Source organism: Hordeum vulgare, chromosome 6H (genome assembly GCF_904849725.1).
Source record: "Hordeum vulgare subsp. vulgare chromosome 6H, MorexV3_pseudomolecules_assembly, whole genome shotgun sequence".
Classification (NCBI taxonomy): domain Eukaryota; kingdom Viridiplantae; phylum Streptophyta; class Magnoliopsida; order Poales; family Poaceae; genus Hordeum; species Hordeum vulgare.
In genome coordinates this window covers 530,588,584-530,602,338 of record NC_058523.1, presented here as the reverse complement: position 1 = coordinate 530,602,338, position 13,755 = coordinate 530,588,584, and the positions used below count along the sequence as shown (strand labels likewise).

Below are 13,755 nucleotides of genomic sequence, written 5' to 3'. Positions count from 1 at the left end.
AGCCGGTGTTCGTGTTTGTTACCCAGCGTTGTACGTAGCGTGCGTTCTTCTACCGAATAAATTCATAGATATACGGCTTGACACCCTCCAATTCGTAACCTAAAAATACATTATCTGTGACCGTCGGATGCCGGACATGGCGATGAACGTGGAAGCCCCGGCTCGGTGCAAGTGGAGGCACCCTCCAAGTCGTAGTCAGACCCAGACAGACGTAAGGAGGACTGAAATTCAGGTGACGCGTCCCTTCGCCATAACCCATAAGCTAACTGCTGGCATGCCACAGGATTATCTGCCATATGCCCTGCATTACGCTAATCAAAACAAAAGGATCTCCATTGACTATTGAGTAGACTTACGGATGACCGATGGAACAGTATATTGTTCTCTATACTGCCTCAACTTCATTCATGAAAGGGACGAGTGGCTTTTCTAAATGGAACAGACAAGGACGCAAGGGGCTTGTTGCCCCTAAGCCACCACTAACAGAAATGCTGGTGGTGTACTGTCACGTGGCCCTTTATCAGTACCAAAAAACATTAACGACGTGGGGCATCATAGGGACGCGCCACTAGTGTAACTTTGACACATAAAAATGATATCGCGATAGCGTTTTCCAACCTAAATGGCTATATTTTGCTACCATGACAATATTTTGATACATTTGCCTCAAAACGCTGTCATAGCAGTAAAACTTATCTAAAAATGTTGCCATGGCAGCAAATTGTCAATTTGCCTTATTTTTAATGTCATGGCAGCATTTTTCAGTTTAACAGTAATATCATATATGCCATGTTCAACAAACAACTTACATAGCATGACTATAGTGGCCTATAACATGTTGAACAAAGCACTAACATAGTATGACAAGTGCTAATCGTGCCCATTCTTCATAATTTGGAGGGGATCAAGAGGAAGAACACAAGGATCTCAGAAAAATAAGAGGAAAACACAAGGCGCGTAACATGAAACTATGAATCTCAGTTCTCCGAATCAATTATTGAGCTGAGTGGCGGGGCATTGCGCGGATCAGTACGTACCTGCACGTTGGAGCTGACACCATACGATCGTAAGGATTTTCCCTAATTTATGCAAACCCAGTTTAAAAGATAAATCTAGATGTAGTTTGTATGTTGTTTTCATTGATTTCGATTCAGAAAATTAGTCGGATATTCCACTATTAAAAATTTAGTCGACAATCAGATGTAGTGACATTTTATAGAATTTGAACCTTCAAAGTTAGTTTCGGAGACACATGTTCTATTGAACTAAACTAACAGTGTGTATCTTTACTTTGGGAAAAAAATGAAAAGGTGAGGTTTTAAAAAAAAAATGTTAATTGGACATAGATTGTATTCTTTAATTATTTCTCTAGTTTTATTACATAGTTTGGAATTAAAAAATGTTAATCCAAAATAACTTTGATCTCCAATTTCAAAGATATAAGTGGATCATGAGAGCTATGAGTTTAAATTTTCATCTTTATAACGCATTATGCCTTAATTTTATTAATAATCAATTTTAGTGTACATCTCAATAAAGGACGGACATACTTATTCAACTTATCTCCACTCGCATAATCTAGGCTTGCAGGAAACTGGTAGTTTAGTACCGAATATGCGTATATCTGACTGTAGAGAGATGACGTTGGGGCCAACAATAACATTTGTTTTTTTATGTTGTTTTGGGTAGGGTTCCACAAAGAAGGTGACATAGATATATTCTAGCGAGGGTTGTATATGTTATTGAGCTACCGATAACTCACAAGTATAGATGATCATTTTACAGTTTTTTAATAAATAAGTGTTGAATCCAACGAGAAGCTAAATATAAAATTAATATTTTTTCAATTTCTATCGACCAATGATACAACTCTACGCATGATAACGCTCACTTTACCTAGGCCAAAAATCAAACTAGTTTGTAGGTGTAATTGGATATTTTTGCAAAAATAATACTTGAAGTACTTTGCGAGATAATAAAAGTTACTTTTATTTTAGTAGGGAATTTTTGTAAAACAAAAGAAATTAAGATTGTCCATAGTGCTCTTCTTCCGCCAAGTAATCTTTCTGTCGGATGTCGACCTCTTGGATAGGACCGCTGACGAGTTTCGGTCTTTGTGTTAGAGTTCTGTACGGATTGACGTATGTCACCATGGATATCTAGATCGAAAAGGCTTCGGTCATATTATGAGCCAACACGGCCTAAAGAGGGTGCGACACGAAGCTTCGATTTCTTATTGGTGTCATGGGACATGTCTAAGTCAAGATACGCAAGGCATTGGTAGAGATGGAGAAAGTCATGGCGGTTGCGATTGGAGGTCTTGAAGTTTTGATGGAAGGGTTTATTGGACGCGATGAAGACTATGTGCCAGGTGTTTGGTGACTTGCAACAACGACCTCGGCAAGTAGGAGCGAAACCCCTGGAAGACCGCATTTTTGGGGGTGCTCCTTGAGTACCGACTCTCGATTCCCAGGGTGAAAACCCAAGGTCTTCCTTCATTTGGGTGAACCCGGACTTTCTCAGAGGTGAAAACCCAAGATTTCCGATCAGGCAACGACAATACTTGTGCATTGTTTCCTTCTTGAAGGTGTTGTTTTTAGAGAACCTCTTTTGTAATTCGTGTGTCGTCTTCGGTGGTTAGAGTGTTGTTGATGCTTGTGATTGATCATCATGGCGAGGTCTTTTTTTGTTCTTTTTATTTTATTTTTTGGCCATGTGTATCATGGATGTCTTTGGACATCTTGTTGGTACCGAGGTTGGGTGTAATTGATATCTTGTCTGATAATTTCCTCGTCACCTTGTTTCGATGTTGGGCTAGTAGCACTTGTGGCACTCGCTTGTATATCATTTCTCTTTTAATCTGCCTATATGAGAATTTCCTCATCACTTTGTGTTTGATGTTGGGCTAGTAGCGCTTGTGGAACTCGCTTGTATATCATTTTTCTTTTGATCTGCTTGTATCAAGATTTCATCATCACTTTGTATAGGTTAGGTCGGTTGTGCCTTTACTTATAAGAGGGGGGGGGGGGAATTTCTAGAAACCCCCGAGTTGCAAGATGAAGATGTTTCTAGCAGAAATGCTCCTAAAAATTAAGGAACCACTACTGGGTTTTTTGTGGATAAAAACATATAATATAACGAGTGAATTTATAACTGCAAAACAAACACGACACCTCGCACAAGGATGTTTATCAGATACCACCAAATCAAAACAGAACATTTATTTATGCAATCAAAGCAATTAAATTTTGCAGGCCAATAGAATCAAAACCAAAAAGGGACATGAAATGTTGCATATATTTTCCCTAAACATGCTTATGCAAAGTCATAAAGTGCGCTCTAACGCACCCTCTCTAATTCGTAATTGTCTACTGATGCATCAACCCAATCTTTATTCTCTACTCAACCAACCATGCGGAGCAGCCAAACTTTTCTCTCTGTCAGACAAAAAGGCAGAGCAGCCAAATATCACACTGGCTCCATCCTCTGTTTTTGTCACCATCAACAATGAGGCAGGACGAAGAGTTCCTGTAAGAGTAGGTTCTTGTAGCCCGAAAGTGGCTGGCCGGGCACGAATGTTGCCCGGCAGGTGACCAGGCATCCGATCACGCACGGGCAGCCGGCAGGCAATCGGCATACTAGGTGGTACACGATCACATTATGCCGGGCCCCATTATGCCACCCCTTTGTCCCAAATGCCTCCTAATCCTACTTTCTACTAGCGTTCACACATCCTCATGGGGGTAAAAGAATGATTTGCATTCCTCTAAACATTGTAGTACATATATCTTCTGAATCGTAGGAGCTGGTTTCTCTGAAAATGAGCTCTTGCGCTAGTGCGCGCACACACATATATGGCTCCACGGGTTCGTGGAATGCATGTGCCCGAGAATAGACTATCATGTACTCCTATCACCGATAGAATCTTCGTCATAATGTCCCACGCCAACGTGTCATGTGGATATAAATTTAATTCGAAGCTCGAAGAATACTTTATAATCTAGACACGCTGAGGATTGCCAATCAAACAAGAACTTGGAAATTAGTAGCAAGGATCAATCGCTAGTGCAAAATACTCCCTCGGTTCATCATTATAAAATTATTATTATTCTTAAAGGAAGATGACCCTCGGCCTCTTTATCTGGGCAATGCATACATTCATTTCATCAATTAATTATAAAGATTTTATAAATTAATATATCAATAAGTCTAAAGACACAGTCTTGACAACATGTGTCTTTATTCCTGTCATATTGATGAAGAGGCGGAGATTGTCTAAGCCGAATAGGGGTGAATACTTAGACCTCACACCGAATCCTAACATCTAAATTCGGAGGCCTCAACCCTGTTAAAATGTCGGGTCTGGGTCACACACCGGTCCGACAAACTCACAATAGACACCGCTTGCGCACGTTGGAGAAGTCGTCGCCACCGTCTTCCCTGACACATCTTTAGAACAGGTGCTGACGCATATACCTTGACAGGGCAACGGTGACGCCACCACGGTGCCAGCCAATGCCACCCTCCTAGACATGTCCATCATCGCGCATCCGTCGTCGAGACCCTGCAACGCTGCGCCGCCGAGACTCTACGTCGTCCATGTGTGACCGGAGACGCCGCTCCACCGCAGAAGCAGCCCACTGGTCCCTCAAGTCTATGCACTACTCGAAGAGTGACGCGCCCAAAAGGGGGACAATACAAGAGTGTCACCATCATCTGATCAATTGATCTAGGGTTTTCCAGGGAGGTAGGGATAGAGGTCTTGAGCTTCTCCACGATGTTGTCTTCAAGAAGGAGATGACACAGAACAACATCGCATTTTTGGCCATGGGACCTAGCCAATAGCAGAGCTTTCACCCGGACCTGCTCAACGAACCGTCATCCAATGTGTGCATCGGATCTCGACTACCCACAACACCTTAGCATCGCCGGTGCTCTAGCCACCACCACAACACCTCGCGCCTCCACGCCCTGGCCAGATGCGCCTGGCACCCTTGCCACACCTCACCGACGAAGGCTGGCCACCAGTCACAACACCACCTCCATCCCGGAGGGCCACCGACCACTTCCACGTCAGCCGCCTCCATCACTCATCAGATCTTGGAACTGCAAAATCTATTGCTAGAAGACAACGCCCATACCAGGGACGCCACATGGAGCCACCAGTCGATGGAAAGCATGTCGTCACCAGTTGGGTGTCGGAGGAAGGCGTCGGTCATGGGGCTAACCTGCTTCCCTACGACGCTGACGATGGGGTGGAGCTCCGCTCACCAGAGGACGAGCATCTCCGCCGCCGACAACGCCACGAGGGCTTCGCCCGGTGGCGCCCATCAGCGGCGGCGAGTGAGGGAAACCCTAGGCGGTTGTGCACTCCTAAGTCATCTTGTGGCACATTCACCACTATAAGATGTTGCAATGTTTTTCTGATTTGGATATGCTCACAATCGAGGCCCTTAGCATCGATGTGTCCATGATCCCGGTGCCGCGGTAGTCAGACCAGCCAACCAATGCCAAATACGTCAAGGACGTCTCGCACGTGGGTGTGCAGGTGCAAGGGGTAGTCACCAAGGAGGAGTTGGCGAGGTGCATCGGAGAGGTCATGGACGTTGTCAAGGGCTATAACTAAGGGTGTGTTTGGTAGCTGTTCCCATTCTAGCATAGTTGTTCCCCTTTGAGACATGCTAAGTCGAGACATGTTGTATGCATGCATGTGTGGTTGTTTGGTAGTGATGTATGATTTATAACATGTTGAGTTCAGACTGTGTTTGGTAGCCACGAGGCGTCTCCTGCTCACACAGTAAACATCACCGTTTCAACATAATCCGAGCAATAAACATCACCGTTTCAACATAATCCGAACAATAAACATCACCATTTCACATACAATTTTTCCAGCATGACAAGCAATCAACAAAACTAAATCTGAGCAGAGATCTACAAGGCAGGAAGGATTGAGGGAGGGAGCTAAGGGTAGATCGGCGACAGTGGGGTAGATCGGCGGCGACCGGGGTAGGAGGGATGGACTGGCGGCGGTGGGATAGACCAACGGTGGCGAGGTAGCCCGGGGACGGCGGCGGGGTAGACCGGCCGCGGGGAGGTAGACCGGCGGGGGGGAGGGGGGTAGACCGGCGGGGGGGGGTAGACCGGCGGCGGGGAGGTAGCCCGGGGACGGCGGCGGGGTAGACCGGCGGCGGGGGGAGGTAGACCGGGGGCGGCGGGGGGGGGGGGGGGGGGGGGGTAGACCGGGGGCGGCGGGGGGGGGGGGGGGGGTAGACCGACGGCGGGGAGGTAGACCGGCGGGGGGGGGGGGGGGGGTAGACCGGCGGCGGGGAGGTAGCCCGGGGACGGCGGCGAGGTAGACCGGCGGTGGGGGGAGGTAGACCGAGGGCGGCGGGGGGAGGTAGACCGAGGGCGGCGGGGGGGGTAGACCAGCGGCGGGGAGGTAGACCGAGTGCGGCGGCGAGTAGATCGGGGGCGGCAGGGTCGTTCGAGGGGAGAGGTGGGGGGTCGTGAGAGAAAATGGGCTGGGAGGGAGAGGTGGGGTTGGATGGGGGAGGTCGTTCGAGGGGAGAGGTGGGTCGAAGCCAGCATAGCTGACCCCAGCTCGGCCCGATGGGGGTGCTGGGTTGAGCATAGCTGAGGGGTGTTTTTTGCATCAGTTGAGCATAGTCCAGTTGAGCTCATGCACTCTACCAAACAGCAAAAAAGTGGGTTCGATTGGGAACTTTTGGCCTCATGCACCCTCCATGCAAGCTACCAAACACGCCCTAAGTGGTACATGCCAATACAAGCAATTGCAAAGGTTATTCGTACTAAGAGTAATTTTGTACACACTTCCATATACAAACAAATCGATTAAGTTTGTGTGTTTTTGCGGGGGAGACCAATTTAGTGTTACATGTCAATACAATCCATAATTCAATAGAAAAAGAAAATTGGACATGTTTGTTCGAGGACATAAAATTGCACATAGTTTTCTTAAACATGTTTATGCAGTTCACATCCAAAGCCATAAAGTGATCTCTAAATTTTACTCATTGGTTGACACTTGGTGGGTTATAACGTCAACCTATGGGTCTGAGTTTATTAGGTTGAGTATTTTTGTTGTTCTCTTTGATTCGGATAGCAAACACATAAGTCGGACATTCCCCTTTGTTAAGTTTCATTTTTAGTTCGACATAACAAGAACATAATCACTCTCTCTAGGATTTGGACATACGACACTGAGTTTTGGAGACATGGTCTATAGAATTGAACTAACAAAGATTTCCCTAGTATGGGAGATAATAGGAAAAGGTGAAGCTGGCTAATTAAATGAAAGGATTTTAAAGAAAAATATTTGCTATTTCAAACAAGGCTTGTATTCTTTAATTATTCTTCTATATTTAAATCACTCCAAAATCTATATCGGGTAAATAAGTTTCTCTCGTTGGTTGTGAGTTTACCTTTTTGCCATCTTTGGTAAAATCAAGTCCACCAGGTATACATGCATCATATAATAAACCATAATATTTTTTGGATTTTCCCAACTTTTTTTTAGTTGTGCATCCTAATACAGGACAATAATATTGGTTGAACTTATCTATTTAAACTTCAATACCATGAGGTGTGCCTTGAAAATATTATGTATAAGGAACTAAGAGATCGACCACATGGCCATTCCTTCCTTTTTAGCACCTTTTCAAACTCAATTTGTGCATTCTAAAAATAAATCGGAGCTTTGCACCTTAAGCAAATTGTGGTTGTAAGAAAGAATTAATGTTGTTAAAAACATTGATCTTCCCTCATTCTACCACATATCTTGGTAAGACACGTGGAGAACAGTGTAAGAATCATTTTCATTAATATTGGCCTGAATAGGAATAAAACGCCTAATCCTAGTAATTTGGTTAGTATCTTCATTTGTAAATAAACAATGTCTTAGAAAACATGCACTCATTATCTAAAATAGAAAGCTAGTGCAGATCAAACTTTCTAATTCGACTATAATTGTATTCATCAAATATTTAGATACATATAAGTTGAAACTAAAATAATTAGATCTGTTGTAAATAACATTTCATGTGTTTCAACTCACATAGATAATCCCATTCAAAAACAAAACGCATAGAGGTAATCATCCAACACGTATATGATGCCTAAAATTATTGGAAGTGTTAAAGTCCAACTCAATGGCAAACAAATAACAATGATTTCTCATAGACACATATAGTTCGTAATTTCAAGTAAAAGCTTGGATCCTTGAAGAACCCAAGTTTGCAAGATAAAGATGTTTCCACTACAAATTAATGCTCCTAAATATTGAGGAACGCTAGTGGTTTCCTGGAATAATTAAATCATATATTATAAGAAATCAATTTATACTACTGAAAAATAAACTGAACACCTCGCACAAGATGCTTATTACTCCCTCCATCACAGTATATTGGGCGTATCTCACACGGCTCTCGGACCTAGATGTTTTTTTATTGGTAGGAAAAACCGAGCCGACGAGCTGTAAAAGCACCTAATTAATCGTAAAACTGACGCATTAGTAACCCCATGTCCACTAAACGAGCGACTTCCTCGCATGCATTGGTGGAGACGGTTTTCAAAACATCTCAATTAATAGGCTAATTAATGTCACGCGCCTTATTTCCTTTTAATTGTGAAAAAATATCGTTTTGAAGATACGCCCAATATACTGTGATGGAGGGAGTAATTAGAACCAGGAGTAATTAATATACAAATATGGAAAAGTCTCACCTCTCACCGACTGATCCGGCTGATCTATCTGCCGCCTTCTCGTCTGTTGATCTCGCCTCCATCTCGAAATCGTGTCCGCGCGCCAGCGATCTGGCCGCGACCGTTCCTGAAACTGGAGCGTTGTTTCAAGAACAGGGGCTAAAGCTCGGGCTGAAGCTGGAGCACTCCAGGTTCCTTGTCGTGGTTCCTCTGTTGTCGGTGACGAGCCTGCCGGAGTCCGGCGAACAGCCGCCGCCGTCGGTCCTCGCCAGGTGGTTGTGCCCCGTCGCGCCCTCTCCTTCTTCCTTCCCCCTTTGTTTTCTTCTTCTCTCTTACCTCTTGTTCTTTCTCCGTTTTCGGTCATGGCCGCCGCCCCAAGGAGATCAGTCGCCGCCAGATCCGCTCCACGCCCCCTCCCGCCGCCGGATCCGCTCTGTCCCGCTCTCCTCCGTCGTTTCCGGCGAGTCACCATCGCCACGAGCCATGCCAAGTCGCTGCAAGCCGCTCCCGCCGCAGCCCCGTCCGCCCCCGATGACGGCCAGCCCTCCCCTTCCCCCAACCCCCGCGCCACCAGCCGCTTGCCCCCAATGCCAACCGTCCCTCCACACGCCGCCAGCCGCACCACGAACGGTTGCAAAAATTTCTGCAACCTGACCTTTGTTGCAAAAGCTTTCTGCAATATGACCTTTGTTACAAAAATTTCTCCCACAACAGTATCTATGTTGCAGAAAGACGAAGAATTTTTTTTCTGCAACAAAGCGATTGTTTCTGGAACTCAACCATTGTTTCAGGAATTATTGGGTCCAAAGTTTATTTTTTTCGCAACAAAGCGATTGTTTCTGCAACTCGGTCGTCGTTTCAGAAATTATTGGGTGCGCGGCTGGAGCCCCCGCCCGTGGATCGGACGATTGCGCGTATAGATCCGACGATCATCCAGGTGGCGGATGTTTACAAAATATCCGTCGATGGATGCGTAACAGCCCTCTATATTATATTTATATAGACAAATCAATGATGTGTTACGAGCCAATAATACAATCAATACCAAAATAAAATTGTGCATGTGTGTTTGAGGACATAAAACTGCACATGGTTTTGTTAAACATGGTTATGCAGTTCATGTGCAAAGTCGTAAGGCCGTTTCTAAAATACCATACACACAGCCACAATCTCATAGGGGTGACTCCATCAAACTAGCTAGTGTTCCAGCTTCGTCCCTGGTGGCAGAAGAGGACAGGCCCGTAGGGAAGAGTCGTTGCGCATGTACCAGGTGGCCAGGCACGAACACTATGTGGGTCCAATGGACATGCATCAGATAGTGCACGAGCATTGGTCAGTGGCCCTCAGATAGGCGGTTAGCAGGTTGGTGAGGCCTGTGAAGAAAACCCAGGGCCGGCCTGGGGCAAAATTGACAAAAATGACCCCTGGGACGAAAGAACTCACGGATTGACCCCTCGGGAGAAATAATTCACCGGCCTGACCCTTTTGTGTGGCGCCCGACACCTCGGCGCCACACTGTACTGTGTGACGCCTAGGGGTTAGGCACCACACCCCCGACCACGTGGCAGGGAGGGCCCCACCCCCAGGCAGTGTGACGCCTAAGCCTCAGGCGTCACACATTGTAATGTGTGGCGCCTGACCCTTAGGCGCCACACACTGACTTACAGAGCCACGGGCCAGCCCCCTCCCCACCCCCCTCCCCACCCCCTCCCTCATTCAAACAGAAACTTCCATTGCGGCGGCTGGCTCTCATCCCCTCCCTAATCCCCTCCCCCATCTCCTTCAGATCTGAGGATTTCTTCCTTGGATTGATCCCCCAAGGTAATGTCCTCCCCCATCCCTTCCCTTTCCCATCCTTCTATCCAATTTTATTATGTTTTGGTTGAGTAGATTGATTTTAGTAGATTGATTTGAGTAGGTTCTTAGGATTTGACTAGTTAGGATTTGGTTGAGTATATTAGTAGTTAGTAGTAGTAGTAGGTATAGGAATTGCATTAGGTTTTGGTTTTGGTTGAGTATATGAATAGTGAGTAGTAGTAGTAGTAGTAGTTAGTAGTAGAGGTAGGTATAGGAATTGTATTAGGTTTTGACTAGTTAGGATATGAGTTAGGATTTGACTAGTTAGTATATGAGTTAGGATTTGCATTAGGTTTTAACTAGTTAGGATATGAGTTAGGTTTTGACTAGTTAGGATATGAGTTAGGATTTGACTAGTTAGTTGAGTATATGACTAGTTAGTAGTTAGTAGTAGTAGTAGTTAGTAGTAGTAGGTATAGGAATTGCATTAGGTTTTGGTTTGTAGTTAGTGGTAGTAGTTAGTATTAGTAGTAGTTCATATGAGTATATGAGTCTTATTTGAATATTAGTAAATGAGTAATTTTTCTGATTTGTAGGATGGTGTGGCTTCTGAATGATGTTTATGACGCTGAACACCGGGCCTATTTCATGTCGGAGAAGAAGATGGTAAGTAGAAAATGATTAGTAGATTAGTAATATTTTGAAAATGTAATAAGCACTTGATATCTTCTTCTCCTATATGTTTGCAGGAGCTTACGCCCCTGAAGATCCGGTCTCATGGGGCATCCTCTGTAATGCATTACGATGAGCGGTACACCTCGTACATCGAGATGACGGGACTCCTTCCATTCGTGCAGCTTGTGAGTCGGTCAACTCCAAATCTGAACGCTGCGGCAGTCACAGCACTCATTGATCGTTGGAGGCCGGAGACACATAGTTTTCACCTCCGGACCGGAGAGATGACGGTTACTCTTCAAGATGTTTCCATGATCACCGCTCTTCCCATCGAGGGGAAGCCACTATGTATGAGCACTGATTCTGAGGGATGGCGGCATCAAATGGAGGCTCTTATTGGTATGTCGCCGCAGGAGCCGGAGGTGGAAGATGGAGGGAAGAAAGATAGAGTCCCTGCCGGCGCCACTTTCACTTGGATTGCCGCCAACTTTGCTCATTGTCCTCAGGACGCAGATGACGAGGTCATCCAGAGGTATGCTCGCGTCTACATGTGGTACGTCATCTCTAGGACTATCTTTGCGGACGGCACATGCAAAAATGCTCCTTGGATGTGGCTGAAGGCGTTGACTGTTTTGGACAACAAGTTCAGCTGGGGCTCGGCCGCACTGGCTTACTTGTATCGGCAGGTAATAAATTGTTAATATTAAGTACTCTCTGTTATCTTTTTCTGCTAAACTGATGCATGTTTGTTGTTACTTGTAGTTGGACGATGCTTGTCGCAGGACGACAAAGGACGGTGGAGTTGGTGGTTATATGCTCCTACTTTCAGTATGGAGCTGGGAACGCCTACCTGTTGGACGCCCTAAAAGCTCAAAGTGGAATACCTGGGATGACCACGACAACCCTGTACGTCAACCTACATGGGCTTACAAGTGGTACTTGGTATCGGAGGTGGCAAGCGAAGTGAACCTATTGTACAAGCAGTACACCAACGAGATGGATTCGCTTACCCCCGAGCAGGTAAGATGGTTTCAGAGTTGACTTCCAGCTTCTATGTTGTGAATGAAATGAATTGTGGTATTCATCTTGTGTTGTAGGTTGAATGGGAGCCATATGGTGTCGGGACAAACTTTGGTGATGCACACACGTTCGAGCTGAATCCACTATGCGTGCAGGAAAGACATCTTTGGCTAATGAGTTGTCCCCTAATATGCAATTGGGCGGTTGAGTGGCATCTCCCGCATCGTGTGCTGCGTCAATTTGGTTACTTTCAGCCACACCCGCCGGAGTGGGTGGACACGGACACACAGCTTCACAGGTAACAAAAAATAATTAGTGATTAGTTTTGTTCTTAGTGTTGAGCGAGCTACTGATGTGTTTTGTTCAAAGCAGGTTGGATAGGAGGAGGCAGCGAAAAATCAAGGACTGGCAGAAGCATCATAAGAGCTACGTCCTTATGTTCGAGCAAAGTGTGCAGGCAACTTCGAGCATACAACGAACTCAGTACCGTCAGCATTGTGCTCTTGCGTTCAGCAACTACCTAAGATGGTTTCAGGAGAGTACTCGTGTCGAGATTTGTCCGCCGGCTTACGAGGAGGACATATTGGAAGAACCCACTGAGTACGATGAACTTGCCCAAGGCGGTTACAGCAAGTTGATTCGCGAAGGGTACCAAACTTCCTTCGCCCCTGTCCTGAACTTTGTGGTAAGTGTGCTCCCCTATGTAAATTATGAATTCTAGCGGACCTATTCACTTGCACTTATTTGTTGTCATTGTCTTGTGATCATAGCGCAAAGAGGTCAAGAAACAAGCTGACGAGTCCGAAGATATTCTAGATAACACACCTGGAGGAAAAAAGGGAGAATCTGCACTTCGTCTATTCATAAAGGTGTTGTGTCATTATTATTATTTTGCCCACCTATGCAACATTATAGGTTACCTAATATATTTCATTTATATTTGAATCTAACAGGAACAGGGCAAGAAGTTACGGCGCCTATCCAACATTTTAGGTTGCCGTGACCCTGAATATGTTTCACCTTCAAGATCTGGTTCATCCGAAAGAATTACTCTTGACGATTCGGCTTCTTCGGGCGCTCATATGGATGATGGTGACATTACCCAAAGAAATACTCAGGAGGATGATGTTGACACTCCTCAGGTATGACATAGCCATGCAGATTGCACTTTCAACCTTCAGCCTTGAACCTTCAAAATTGAACTTTCAACCTTCATGTGTATTAGGCTGCGGACGACATGACGTTGAAGGCTTTCCAACGCTCCGCTTACATGTTGAAGCCCAGGAAGGAATTTAAGCGCTACTCACCGGATGATTATGCGAAAGGGAAGAATCCGGTGGCCGGGAGCTCTCGTTTGTCAACGATGAGAAGCAGGGAGGATGAGGTTGAGGATGACGATGACGATGAGTCCGATGACCCGGATCAATTTGTGGTTGCGAGAAGGAAGAAGCTAGTATCCAAGAGGGGACGAGGCCCTAAGTGATTTGTAGTTGGTGTTGCACTTGTCGAGCTGAACTATTTATTGTAGTCTTGAACTAT

General features: G+C 45.5%; 1 protein-coding gene across 1 annotated transcript; it reads left to right on the top strand.

Annotated features, from left to right (window-relative positions):
* The first annotated feature begins 13,270 nt into the window (after positions 1-13,270).
* Positions 13,271-13,755, top strand: LOC123401297. Its single transcript, XM_045095071.1, has 2 exons — positions 13,271-13,358; positions 13,442-13,755. Exons 1-2 carry the CDS (start codon positions 13,299-13,301, stop codon positions 13,697-13,699), a joined length of 318 nt encoding a protein of 105 aa, XP_044951006.1. The 5' UTR covers positions 13,271-13,298; the 3' UTR covers positions 13,700-13,755.